Source organism: Hypomesus nipponensis, chromosome 5, assembly GCF_054491055.1.
Source record: "Hypomesus nipponensis isolate SF chromosome 5, ASM5449105v1, whole genome shotgun sequence".
Taxonomy (NCBI): domain Eukaryota; kingdom Metazoa; phylum Chordata; class Actinopteri; order Osmeriformes; family Osmeridae; genus Hypomesus; species Hypomesus nipponensis.
Window position 1 is genome coordinate 2,375,001 of NC_140365.1, and position 13,753 is coordinate 2,388,753.

Genomic DNA, 13,753 nt, shown 5'->3' on the forward strand with positions numbered 1-13,753 from the left:
TGTCTGTCTGTCTGTCTGCTTGTCTGTCTGTCTGCCTCCTCCCTACATCCCAATCTGCCAGCCTCTGCAGCTTTGCACCTCTTACACTGCAGTATGTAAATGTGCAATTCCTTAAAGAAATAGCCCCTGCTCGCTGCCTGATAGATATTTTAAAAATGGAAATAATTTAGCGATGGGGGGTTGAACAGATCGGGGAACACGGGAGGACTTCAAAGGCGCCTTTAATAAAACATGCGCTGGACCTAGCTTTTTACTCTCCCTTCAGAAACTCAGAGATATTCCCTCAAAGTCCGCAGACCAAAGGGCATCACGGCGTTACCGTGCCGACAGCGGGATCAAAGCTTTGACGCGGGCTCCTGACAAATGGGAGTTGATTAACAGCTAGCGAGGCTTTCTCCGCAGCGCGAGGCTCTCTACGCAGCGCAAGGAACCCAGCACTGATCTACCGGCTTCTGTATGATTACATTCCTCGAGATTGTCTGTATACCCCCCCCCCCCCCCCCCACCAGCACCCTCTCTCTACCCCCCTCTCTCTTTTTCTCTCTTGCTTATCAGGCGAAAGGACGCGCCTCAGAAATATCCTACCGACATTGTTGCGAACAAGTGCGATCATTTCCTCCCATCATCCGTGTTGGGATAATAGCCGGTGCTGTTTCCAGCCCCCTTGAGTCGCCAAAGTACAGTAACGAACTTCCAAACTTCAAATGCAGCCCAGGCAACGTGTGAAATAGGAAGTTAATAGCCCACTGTGCGGCGACGGGAGGAATGAAGTATGCATTAAATTTCGTTGGAGGCGCTTTTCCACCTGACTCGTAGAGGCAACTTTTGTTTCCCCAAAGCAGGTTTATAAACCAGGCAGCCTGAGATATCGCACAATATTGCTGCGAATGTCACTCTGCTCGCTGGCTCGCTCGGCATCATGGGACGGGGGTGCCTGAAACAAAAGACTAACATTGTATCTAGCGCGCAACAATGTGTGTTAATTAGAATGTCAGACGGGATTAGCAGTAATACACCCACGGGCACCAGCATGATAATGTAGGATTCCTAATTACTCTGCAACTGCTGCTGAATGGAACTGCTGTGTGGCCTGATAGGCATTGTGTGTGTGTGTGTGTGTGTGTGTGTGGGTGTGTTTGTGATGTTGAGTGCATGCTAATCTACAAGTATGGATGCATGCCTCTGCTGTACATACACAAAACTGTATCAATACAATAGTTTGAAGTGCGATGTAACACAATCCCATCATTCATGTGTGGTGTGTTTGTGTGTCTTAAGGAATTATGTGTAGTACAGTTAATAAAGTTTCTAGTTTCTTTGAGTCTAATTAAGTTAGTTTAATAAGTGCTATGCATAATCCCTCTCAATGCCTAATGGAAAATGGTGTGTATGTGTCTCCTCCCCCCACCACCCCCCCTCCAGGGTCCCGTCTCCGCCAGGACGACTCCCCCCCCAGGATCGTGGAGCACCCCTCTGACCTCATCGTGTCCAAGGGGGAGCCGGCCACCCTCAACTGCAAGGCGGAGGGGCGCCCGGCCCCCACGGTGGAGTGGTACAAGGACGGGGAGCGGGTGGAGACCGACCGGGACAACCCTCGCTCTCACCGCATGCTGCTGCCCAGCGGCTCCCTCTTCTTCCTGCGCATTGTCCACGGACGCCGCAGCAAACCGGATGACGGCAGCTACGTGTGCGTCGCCCGCAATTACCTGGGCCAGGCGGTCAGCCACAACGCCTCTCTGGAGGTGGCCAGTGAGTGCAGCTGTCTACTGCTTAGGGGGGGTGTTGGGGAGGGTGGGGGGTGTGGGGGAGGGGTGAGGGGGGGGTGGGGGGGGTGTGAGAGGGGTGGGGGGGGGGTATTCTCAACTGGTACACAAATAGTTTGTCTATTTAGCAGCTGAAAAAGCACATTATATATGAAATGTGTTTCAGTCACAGAAACACACACCGGACACTGTACGACCTGCTGTCTACGAAGGGCGAGAGTTTGATTTTTGGAATGTTGTTTTCTCTCACACGAACAAAACTTCTCTCACGCATAGGTGATAATGTTCACACACACACACACACACACACACACACACACACATGAAGCTAGTATCCCTCATGTTGAGTGGAGAGAATGTGTTTTTCATCAGAGCTAATTTACCGCGCCCAGCGCTCAATAGGAACATGCATGCTTTCATCTGATCTTGGCACGGATGGTCAGGTGACAGGAAGCAGGCTCGCGTGCTAGCATGTCAGACAGCATGTCAACACCCTCCTCACACACGGACCTGGGGGTAGATCCTGCCCCCTCTCTAACTCTCTCTCTCTCTCTAACTCTCTCTCTCTCTCTCTCTCTCTCTCTCTCACACACACACACTCTCCTTCCTGGGTATCCCTCCACCTCCAGCCTATCCTCTCTCTCTTTCTTTCGTTCTCTCTCCCTCTTTCTCTAGCTCTCTCTCTCTTTCTCCGTCTGTCTCTACCTGTTTCTCTCTCTAGCTTTCTCTTCTCTAGCGCTCTCTAGGTCTCTCTATTCTCTATTTCTCTCTCTAGTCTCTCTCTCCTTCTAGCTCTCCCTCCACTCTCTCCCTCTCTGTTCCAGCTCTCTAGGGTATCATTTGTTTAGTTGCCAGACTACAGTTTGTCTTTCATTAGCTTTATGACAGGGAGGCTCCGCCCACTCAGGGTTCACTGTGTGAGGTCTTCAAGCAGCCCTCACAGACACACACACACACACACACAGAACGTACACACTCCCACATACACGCACACACTGGTGATTTGAGACTGAATTCCTAGGTTACGTCTTCAGGTGTGGCTGTGGGTATTTTAATTCTACTTCCTGGTCCTGGACTCCTGCAAGGCCCTGTCACACTGCCCTCACCTGGCTGGGAGGGGACAGGGCTGGGCTGGGACTGGACAGGGTTACACTGGGTTGGGACTGGACAGGGTTAGGCTGGGCTGGGAGGGTTGAGACAGGGTTAGGCTGGGCTGGGAGGCTGGGCTGAGACAGAACTTTGAGGTACCGTCATAAAAACAAGTTACGTTGACATGAGGAAAGGTCGTTACGGACGGACGTACACAGATCCGTAAAAACAAACTCCCTCTAAAGTTCTCTCAGCTCAGGTTCTTTACACGACCCACCTGCCCTGTCAGCTGCTGGGTGTATAGCAGCACTCTGGTTCAGTCAGGGAGGTTTCTGTGGTCAACAGGTGTCTGCTTTATGTTGCTGAACGGCTCCTCTGCGAGCCTGCGGCACAAAACTTCCTCCAGTCAGGAATCCGACAGGCAGCGCGTCCCAGAATACACCCTAGCAGAGAGGCCTGTTGTGGGCTGGACAACACTAAGAGGTGGGGGGGAGAAGCCAGTCCTGGCCAGCAAGGGCTGGATGCTGAGGGGAAAGGTCAGAGGTCAGAGGTCAGAGAGGTCGGAACGCGGGACGCCAAGGCACTTCCTGACGAGCGAGTGCGTCAGGAAGTCGCCGGCAGGAAAGGAGAGAGGAAGTGGAGTGTGAAGGAGAGAGAATGAGGGGAGCTAGCAGAGGAGAGTGGTGTCCTTCTGACGTGGATAAATGAGAGGAACAGTGGCCTCTCCCTCCTCTGTGGCAGGCCCACTCTGCTCTCCATCCATCAGGCTCTCTACCCTCCTCTCCCCCCACCCTCTCTCCTCTCCCTCCTCCCCTCCTCTCCCCCCACCCTCTCTCCTCTCCCTCCTCCCCTCCTCTCCCCCCACCCTCTCTCCTCTCCCTCCTCCCCTCCTCTCCCCCCACCCTCTCTTCTCCCTCCTCCCCTCCTCTCCCCCCACCCCCTCTTCTCCCTCCTCCCCTCCTCTCCCCTCACCCTCTCTCCTCTCCCTCCTCCCCTCCTCTCCCCCCACCCTCTCTCCTCTCCCTCTCTCCCTCCCCCCACCCTCTCTCCTCTCCTCTCCTCCCCCCACCCCACCCCACCCCCTCCTCTCCCTCTCCCCCCAGGACTCTCCCGGCCAAAGGAGGCTATTTTGGGATCGCCGGGTTCAAAGTTGAGGTGGAACAGAGAGTGGACTGTGTGAGTCTTGTCCTCGCTCCGATTCATCCCACGGGGGGTCGAGCTGACACGGGGGGTCACCCGAGGGTCACCCAGAGGTCAGAGGTCAAGTCGCGCATGTGCTGCTGAACAGAAAAGCCCTGTGTTCAGCAGCAGAGCTGCGGGTCATGTGACCGGGGGCCGCATCACTCTGTCTATAGGCTTAGAAGATCGATGAGCGTGTGTTGGTTTCTCAGTGCTTGTTCTCATGTCGTCGTTTCAGATTAATATTTCATGATTTTATAATCCTGGGCTCTGCCCTCTGCCAGGAGTCTCTGTGGAGTTGACTGTCGCTCTGAGGTGTTGGTTTAGCATTGCCTTGTGTGTGTGTGTGTGTATGTGTGTGTGTGTGTGTGTTTTTTCTGCGTCGACCCCTCTCTCCTGGCCACTCTAACTAAGCCAGTTACACAGCTGTCAATCACACCCTTGAAGGCAACACAGACAGGGGGGATTGTGGGTAATTGGGAGGGAGGTTGGAGAGGAGGCCTGTGGGTCAGGAGTTTAGCTGATTAGCGTTGCAATCTCTTCCCACATCGCCCTCCCCTCCCCCCCTCCCCTACCCCTCTCCTCACCCCCCCTGGGGGGCCAGCCTGAGTTGGGCCAAAGTCACCGATGTCCTTGACAACTAATGAAATAAGGGGGAAGAGAGTTTGATCACATCTTCAAATGAGTCCTGGACATTCATGAGCTGACAGAGAGGATGAAAGCTCTGTAGAACAGACCCCTGGGATAGACTTTGTATTAGAGAGGAGGGGAGGGGAGGGGAGGGGAGGGGAGGGGAGGGGGAGGGGAGGGGAGGGGAGGGGAGGGGAGGGGAGGGGAGGGGAAGGGGAGGGGAGGGGAGGGGAGGGGAGGGGAGGGGAGGGGAGGGGAGGGGAGGGGAGGGGAGGAAAGGAAAGGAAAGGAAAGGAAAGGAAAGGAAAGGAAAGGAAAGGAAAGGAGAGGAGGAGAGGGGAAGATAGGATGGTACGGGAGGGGAAAACAGAGAGAGAGAAGTGGAAATGTCTCTTTCAGAGGTACAGTAGAGATAAAAAGACCCTTTCTGTGCGTGTGTGTGTGTTGACAGTGTCTGTGCTACACCTCCCAGAAAAGATCTGTGTCTAGATAAATAGAAAGTGTCAAGTTGGCCAAGGTTGAAGGCAGACGGACGAGAGAGAGAGAGAGAGAGAGAGAGAGAGAGAGAGAGAGAGAGAGGGAAAGGTGACAGATGGAGGGAGCAGGAAGAGGGGAATTCACAATTCTTGTTCTCCTGTCCTTCACGGAGAGAGCCTGAGTTCTGGGGACCCAGCGCTGAGGCATGAGAGAGAGAGAGAGAGAGAGAGAGAGAGAGAGAGAGAGAGAGAGAGAGAGAGAGAGAGAGAGAGAGAGAGAGAGAGAGAGAGACAGAGATAGATGAAGTGTGTGCCGGAGCCTGAAGCATGACCACAGGACTGAGATAACGCCTGGTAAGCACACACAAACACACACACACACACACACACACACACACCACACACAAACACACAACCACAGAACCGAGCCATTTTCAGACGAGAGAGAGTCAGAGAGAGAAAGACGTATAACCTAGTTCCCATCCAATAAATGTCAGAAGGAACACTCAGCATATTCCTCTGCCTGCGGGGAGCCCAAAGCACCCTGGGAAATGAACACGTGTCCTCTTGACCCCGGCCACTTGATTCAATCATGGAGGTTTTTATTGAGGTGAGGGGAAAGTCAGAAGCAGTCTTCTCTCTAGGTTATTGGCCAGTAGAGTCTCTTTCAGGGCTGTGCCAGGCAGAAAGCAGCAGTACGCTTGACCTAATTGAAAGGCGTTGTCGCAGGAACAGCGATGCTACGGCCAGGGTTCAACATTTAACCACTGAATGTCCTGTTGGTCTCTATACATAATGTGTCACTTAGGTCATAAATACCAATTTGTTCTCTGCAGACTGGGGACTGAGGTATAGTACAGTGCTCTGATTGGAGGAGCTAATGTCATGATCCAGAAGTCTGCAAGGGGAGGAGAGGAGGGAGGAAGAGGAGGGGGGAGAGGAGAGGAGGGGAGGAGATGAAAGGAGAGGAGGGGGGGAGAGGAGAGGAGGGGAGGAGATGAAAGGAGAGGAGGAGGGGAGAGGAGAGGAGAGGAGGGGAGGGGAGGAGGGGGGGATACTCCAAGGTCAGCCCCCCTGGCCCCCCCCACCCTGTCCCTCTCCATTCACTAATGGCATCCCCACTTCAGGTAGCTGTCACCCACGGCAACCTGACTGCCCCCCCGCCCCCCCCGCCGCACCAACACAGTGATGTGTGAATTAGTGGAGTAACTGGTTGTCAATTTTCAGTGCAAACACCCATTAGAGCCCAGGCCTGCCTCAATGCAGGATGTGCAAGTGACATGTTATTTCCATGAGTGTGTGACGGAGGGTGTGTGTGAGAGAATGTGTGTGAGAGTGTGTGTGAGAGTGTGTGTGTGTGAGAGTGTGTGTGTGAGAGAGATGGACTCTCTCGCCTCGCCTCCGTCAGACTGTGTTTATTTTCCTTCTCTGGCGTCGGCTCTCCTGATGCTGCGTTGGAGCCCCTCGCTTCACAAGACGTTACCCAGCATGCCTCACCTGGGTGGGAGCCCCTCTCTGGGCCACACACACACACCGGCTTCAGCTGCGTTCCTTCTCCACGCCTTCCCAGAAGGCTTAGTGTTTCCTTACGCTGTGGCTCCCATCAGGCTGTGGCTCTGAGGGGGTGGAAGAGGGGGGCTGCCCACTGCACCCTCTGTGTGTCTGTCTGTGTGTGTCTGTCTGTGTGTCTGTGTGTGTCTGTGTGTGTCTGTCTGTGTGTGTCTGTCTGTGTGTGTCTGTGTGTGTCTGTCTGTGTGTGTCTGTCTGTGTGTCTGTGTGTGTCTGTGTGTGTCTGTCTGTGTGTGTCTGTCTGTGTGTCTGTCTGTGTGTCTGTGTGTGTCTGTCTGTGTGTGTCTGTCTGTGTGTGTCTGTCTGTCTGTGTGTCTGTGTGTGTCTGTGTGTCTGTCTGTGTGTGTGTGTGTGTCTGTCTGTGTGTGTCTGTCTGTGTGTGTCTGTCTGTGTGTCTGTCTGTGTGTCTGTCTGTGTGTCTGTGTGTGTCTGTCTGTGTGTGTCTGTCTGTGTGTCTGTGTGTGTCTGTCTGTGTGTGTCTGTGTGTGTCTGTCTGTGTGTGTGTGTGTGTGTGTGTCTGTCTGTGTGTGTCTGTCTGTGTGTGTCTGTGTGTGTCTGTCTGTGTGTGTCTGTCTGTGTGTCTGTGTGTGTCTGTCTGTGTGTGTCTGTGTCTGTCTGTGTGTGTGTGTGTGTGTGTGTCTGTCTGTGTGTGTCTGTCTGTGTGTGTCTGTCTGTGTGTGTCTGTCTGTGTGTGTCTGTCTGTGTGTGTGTGTGTCTGTCTGTGTGTCTGTGTGTGTGTGATGGAGGCAGGCAGAGAGAGAAGAACCATGTGGCTTGTGGGTGTGTGGCAGTGAGCGGGCGGGTGAAAGTCTGGAGCTGTTACTTCTCCAGTTTGTGTGTGTGTGTGAGGGAGGGGCGGTGTGTGTTAGGGTGTGTGTTTGCTTTTCTTCCGGCCAGCAGCACACGTGTTGTGTTTCTCTGTGAGAGTTAGTGTTTCAAGTGTGCTGACTGAGTGGAGGTGGAGGGAGAATGACTGAGCCTCACTGGAGGCTGGAGGAAGTGTGTGTTCGCGGGAGGAACAAAGACCTCTCTCTCTCTCTCTCTCTCTCTCTCTCTCTCTCTCTCTCTCTCTCTCTCTCTCTCTCTCTCTCTGTAACTCTCTCTCTCTGTAACTCTCCCTCTCTCTCTGTGACGCTACACAAGGCATTGTGTGTGTGTGTGAGGAGGCTCTAGAAGCAATTGTGTAAGAGAACGTTCTAGAAGGAAGTGTGTGTCAGAAGGTTCTAGAAGGAAGTGTTTGTCAGAAGGTTCTAGAGTGGTGGCGGCATGGGAACGTTCTAGAATCCAGAAGAAAGGAGAATTGCCTCCCTCCCTCAAAACGAGCTGGCAGGCTGTATGAATAGAGCTTATCATCTCGGTGGGGGTTCCGCCACATTAGCACTGTGTAGAAGCTTCCTTACTCCCCCCCTGCCCCCCTGCCCCCCTGCCCCCCTCGCTTGGTCTGTCTGTGGAGAATGAAATTGCTGACGGGGACATAAAAGCAGGCCTCTGGGGAACGAGATGTGGTGGGCGTGGGTGGAGGGAAGGCTGGGCGATTCAGAGCTGCCTTGCCAATTAAATGTGGATGAGTGTGTGTGTGTTGGAAGTGTGCGTGTTGAGAGTGTGTGTGCGTTGGGAGAGTGCGTTGGGGGTGTGTGAGAGATAACCGAATGATGTTCGTACAGTGATGGGGATTGATGTGCGGAGACATTGTGAAGCACGCGTTGATGTAGCGTTGATGTAGCGTTGATGTAGCGTTGACGTAGCGTTGATGCTACACAGCCGATGAGTTCTAAAAGCCTGCCGAACTCACTCACACACACACACACACATATATACACACATACATACCCACGCCCCCACACTCATCCACTTGCACACATTCTCCCCCATCTCCCCCTCAGCTGTAGTTGGGGTGATCCTGGTCCCCAGCCTCGCTCCCCAGCCCATGTCCACACACAATTAATGAAGGAATGCGTGGAACCCTCCCTCACCATCTCCCGCCATCCTCCCTCACCATCCATCCATCACCTCCCTAATTTATTCATCTCTAATTGTTCTCCGCGAGCCTCTCTTAATCCTGCCCTGTGCTGCTGTCACCAAACAGTATTTATGTCCCCGCACATTTGTCACTTCCTTTTTGTTGCCAAATTGCTGTTTTTCAGCAACCCTCCTTGTCCCCCCTCTGCTCCCCCTTCCTCCCCCCTCCTCTCCCACCCACTTCCCTTCTCCTCCTCCTCACAAACGACAGACAGTAGGGAGGGAGGGAGGGAGGGAGGGAGGGAGGGAGGGAGGGAGGGAGGGAGGGAGAGAGGGAGGGAGGGAGGGAGGGAGGGAGGGAGGGAGGGAGGGAGGGAGGGGAGGGAGGGAGGGAGGGAGGGAGGGAGGGAGGGAGGGAGGGAGGGAGGGAGGGAGGGAGGGAGGGAGGGAGGGAAAGCCACACAGGGGGTGTGACCCGGCCCTCACACCCGACAAACACACTTAGGACTGGCTTCATGGCCCTGTGTCGGCTGCAAGCAGAGTGTGTGTGTGTGTGTGGAATGTTCCAGCTGGGTAGATGGTTTGTATACTAGGTGAAAGGGAGGCAGGCAAACAAACAAACAAACACAGAGTCTGTTTAAATAACACAAGCTATAAACCTCTCAGATCCTCACCCAGGCTGTTTGTTCTGGCAGTACAGGGCCAATCAGAACCTAACATCTGTGTGTGCGAACACGCATGTGAGTGTGTGTTTGTGTGTGTGTGCGCACGTGTATGTGTTTATATGTCAACGTGTGTGTGTGTGTGTGTGCGCACACCTGCGCCTGATCGGTCTCAGCTTCCTGGAGGTGTAGCTGTGGTTGTCTTGTTACAGTGGATTGCTGTGCTGGTGTTTCAGCTTCCTGGAAGTGTAGCTGTGGTTGTCTTGTTACAGTGGATTGCTGTGCTGGTGTTGGACAGTGGAAGCTGTCACAGCATGCTGGTTCACTAGAGCAGTAAGTCACCCACAGCATGCTGGTTCACTAGAGCAGTAAGTCACCCACAGCATGCTGGTTCACTAGAGCAGTAAGTCACCCACAGCATGCTGGTTCACTAGAGCAGTAAGTCACACACAGCATGCTGGTTCACTAGAGCAGTAAGTCACCCACAGCATGCTGGTTCACTAGAGCAGTAAGTCACCCACAGCATGCAGGTTCACTAGAGCAGTAAGTCACCCACAGCATGCTGGTTCACTAGAGCAGTAAGTCACCCACAGCATGCTGGTTCACTAGAGCAGTAAGTCACCCACAGCATGCTGGTTCACTAGAGCAGTAAGTCACCCACAGCATGCTGGTTCACTAGAGCAGTAAGTCACCCACAGCATGCTGGTTCACTAGAGCAGTAAGTCACCCACAGCATGCTGGTTCACTAGAGCAGTAAGTCACCCACAGCATGCTGGTTCATTAGAGCAGTAAGTCACACACAGCATGCTGGTTCACTAGAGCAGTAAGTCACCCACAGCATGCTGGTTCACTAGAGCAGTAAGTCACCCACAGCATGCTGGTTCACTAGAGCAGTAAGTCACCCACAGCATGCTGGTTCACTAGAGCAGTAAGTCACCCACAGCATGCTGGTTCACTAGAGCAGTAAGTCACCCACAGCATGCTGGTTCACTAGAGCAGTAAGTCACCCACAGCATGCTGGTTCACTAGAGCAGTAAGTCACCCACAGCATGCTGGTTCACTAGAGCAGTAAGTCACCCACAGCATGCTGGTTCACTAGAGCAGTAAGTCACACACAGCATGCTGGTTCACTAGAGCAGTAAGTCACCCACAGCATGCTGGTTCACTAGAGCAGTAAGTCACCCACAGCATGCTGGTTCACTAGAGCAGTAAGTCACCCACAGCATGCTGGTTCACTAGAGCAGTAAGTCACCCACAGCATGCTGGTTCACTAGAGCAGTAAGTCACCCACAGCATGCTGGTTCACTAGAGCAGTAAGTCACCCATAGCATGCTGGTTCACTAGAGCAGTAAGTCACCCACAGCATGCTGGTTCACTAGAGCAGTAAGTCACCCACAGCATGCTGGTTCACTAGAGCAGTAAGTCACCCACAGCATGCTGGTTCACTAGAGCAGTAAGTCACCCACAGCATGCTGGTTCACTAGAGCAGTAAGTCACCCAGACAAACTGTCAACCCACTCCTGCTGGGAGGGTGGCTCATGACTTTTTGAAAAAGTACTTTTGAGGTGATTCAGTTTTCTGTTCGTTTGTGTTCTGGTGTGTGTGTGTGTGTGTGTGTAGTTCTTGTGTGTGTGTGTGTGTGTGTGTGTGTGTGTGTGTGTGTGAGAGTGTGTGTGTGTCTGTGATCAACACAGACCTTGCAGACTGTCATTAAGTTGATCAGAGTGCTTGTGTGATCAGGACCAGACGGCCAATTAAATACTTACCACGCCGACGCTAACCACTCCAGTATTCTCACCGCACGCATGCCAGACACCTAAACGTTATGGAGACATTCAACCCAGTGTTTTTCACTTTGCTGTGCGCGTTTTTTTTTTTCTTCTTCATTTTCCAACCCACTCCTGACACCATCAGAGCTGTCGACAGTGATCCGGTCGCTACTTGACAGTCGTTTATATGTGTACTGTTAGCTTAGCAGAGTGGAACCCAGCCTCTTGACGGGCAGTAATGCAGCCGTATTGTTCCTCCCCCCCAGCTTGTAATGGACAGCGATCGCTGCCGGGATACGGCTTCGGTTGCCGGGATACGGCTTCGGTTGCCGTGGCGACGGAGCGACGGCATGGTTTTTAAATTTTTTTATAAAAAAAATTATCTGGGCTGCCAGAAACGCCTCACCTTAACGTACCTCGAGTGGGCGGTCATGACACACACAGGAACAGAACGTGGGTGATGTCTGTCACGCTAGCTACACACTCCTCACACACCTCACAGAGAGAGAGAGTGAGAGAGAGAAAGAGAGAGAGAGAGAGAGAGAGCGGCGTTCTACAGATGTTCTCCAAGAGAACATCACAGAGAACACCTTCAAGAGAACATCAAGCTGGAGAAACGTTCACGGAGGCGTTGATTGGCTCGTTTCTCACATCCTGGGTCTGTTTCAAGAAAAATCTGTTTCCCAACTGACCCCTCAGAGCCGGGGAAGAGGGGAAGGGAGGGGGGGACGGGGGGAGAGGGAGGGAAGGAGGGAGACGGGGGGAGGGAGGGAAGGAGGGAGACGGGGGGAGAGGGAGGGAAGGAGGGAGACGGGGGGAGGGGGGAGAAGGAGGGAAGGAGGGAGGGAGGGAGGGAGGGAGAGGGGAGGGGGGGAGGGGGGGAGGGGGGGAGGGGGGGAGACGGGGGGAGGGGGGAGAAGGAGGGAAGGAGGGAGGGAGGGAGGGAGAGGGGAGGGGGGGAGGGGGGGGTTCTTGGGCTCAGAGTTGTGTGTACATTAGCCTGTCTGGTGGACGGAGGGTGCATTCCTACAGTAGGCCTGTCTAGGTTAGCTTCCCCCCCCCTCTCTCTCTCTCTCTCTCTCTCTCTCTCTCTCTCTCTCTTTGTTCCACTTCCCATGGAGGCTGGGCTGAAACGCAGGTTCAGTTAATGCAGAGAATTTCCTATAGCAAAGAAAGAAGGTGGAGAGAGGGGGAGAGAGGGGGAGAAGGAGGGAGAAGGAGGGAGTGTGGCAACAAGCTCCTGGGATCTGTGGTTTTCTCTGGTGCTGTCAGGTGATAGCGTGATGTTTCTACCTGACATGACAATACACCTTCACACAGGAGGGAGGGAGGGAGATAAAGAAGGTGAAGAGAGGGAAAAGGGAATGAGGGCAAGGTGAGAGAGAAAGAAAGATGTATAAATATGAGAGAGAGAGAGAGAGAGAGAGAGAGATAGAGAGACAGAGAGAGAGTGAGAGAGAGAGACAGAGAGATAGTGAGAAAGAGCAGCTGGTGTTGCGGAGGAGAGAGAGAGACCATCTGACTGTTCTCTCTTCTGGTAGTCCTTAGAGACCAAGCATCGCAGCATCCGCTCCACCAGGGAGCCCACAGTAGTGATTTATAGCAGCGAGCGAGATGGAGGGAGCGGGGCGGAGGAGTGGAGAGAGGGAGCGGAGGGAAGGAAGGGAGTTGGATAATGAGACGTAACATTCCACTGCTCTTTGGTTCCCTTGCTTTCGTTTTATCCTGAACGCTGTGAGAAGATGAGACACCGCAGCACCACCCAAATAACTGTTCCTGCCTCTCCTGCCTCTCCTCATCCCCCTCTCCTCCTCATCCCTCAGGAACACTTTGTTGTGTTTAGGCTGTGGTTGTGAGAGCTCCAGTTGTTGTTGATTTGCCAAGGTTGTTAATTGAAAGCCTTGGCAACCAGGTAATGGTGTTCTGGGAAGGACACAAAGAGGAATGAAATCACCATTATAATGCGCACGTGAATGCCTCTAAAACACTTATTTGCTCATTTGGGTGGGTGTGTTTCTTTGTGTAAAAATGTGGAGAATAGATGTATGCATGTGAAAGAGAAATGGGGAGAAGAAAGAGGAAAATAAAGGGGGGAGAGGGAGAGAGAGAGAGAGAGAGAGAGAGAGAGAGAGAGAGTAATATTATCCAGAGTGTGTAATAATTCATATTCACTATCTCTTTTTGTTTGCTTAGCATCTTCTCTGCCCTTGCCTCCCCCCTCCCCCCTCCCCCCTCCCCCCTCCCCCCTCCCCCCTCCCCCCTCCCCCCTCCCCCCTCCCCCTCTCCCCTCTCCCCTCTCCCCTCTCCCCTCTCCCCTCTCATCCCCAAAACCTCCTGTTTCTCTTCACCTCAAGGTTTGGAGCCCTTTTGCGTGTGGGTGTGTGTGTGTCTCTCTTTGTGCACCCATGTGCATGGGTTTGTGTGTGTATGTAAGTGCTAATATGCGTGTGTGTGTGTGTGTGTGTGTATATGTGCATGTATATATGTGTGTGTGTGTGTGTTTAGCTCAGTCAGAAGCAGCATGTCGTCATGCTGAACATCCTGGGCTCTTTGTTAGTGAGGCTCCTCTCCTAAACACGGCAAACACACATCTCCGCCAACCTGGCAACCCGTCCGTCCAGCCCCTCTCTGTGTGGGGGATGTGAGGAGCAGGGCGT

General features: G+C 53.3%; 1 protein-coding gene across 1 annotated transcript in view; it reads left to right on the forward strand.

The window, feature by feature from the left end:
* LOC146287753 (roundabout homolog 1-like) overlaps positions 1–13,753 on the forward strand; it is an 83,549-nt gene that overhangs the window by 14,170 nt on the left and 55,626 nt on the right. Inside the window, exon 2 of the mRNA XM_084698000.1 lies at positions 1,423–1,749. Within this exon, the coding sequence (XP_084554126.1) occupies positions 1,423–1,749 (327 nt within the window). The remainder of the gene's footprint in view (positions 1–1,422; positions 1,750–13,753) is intronic.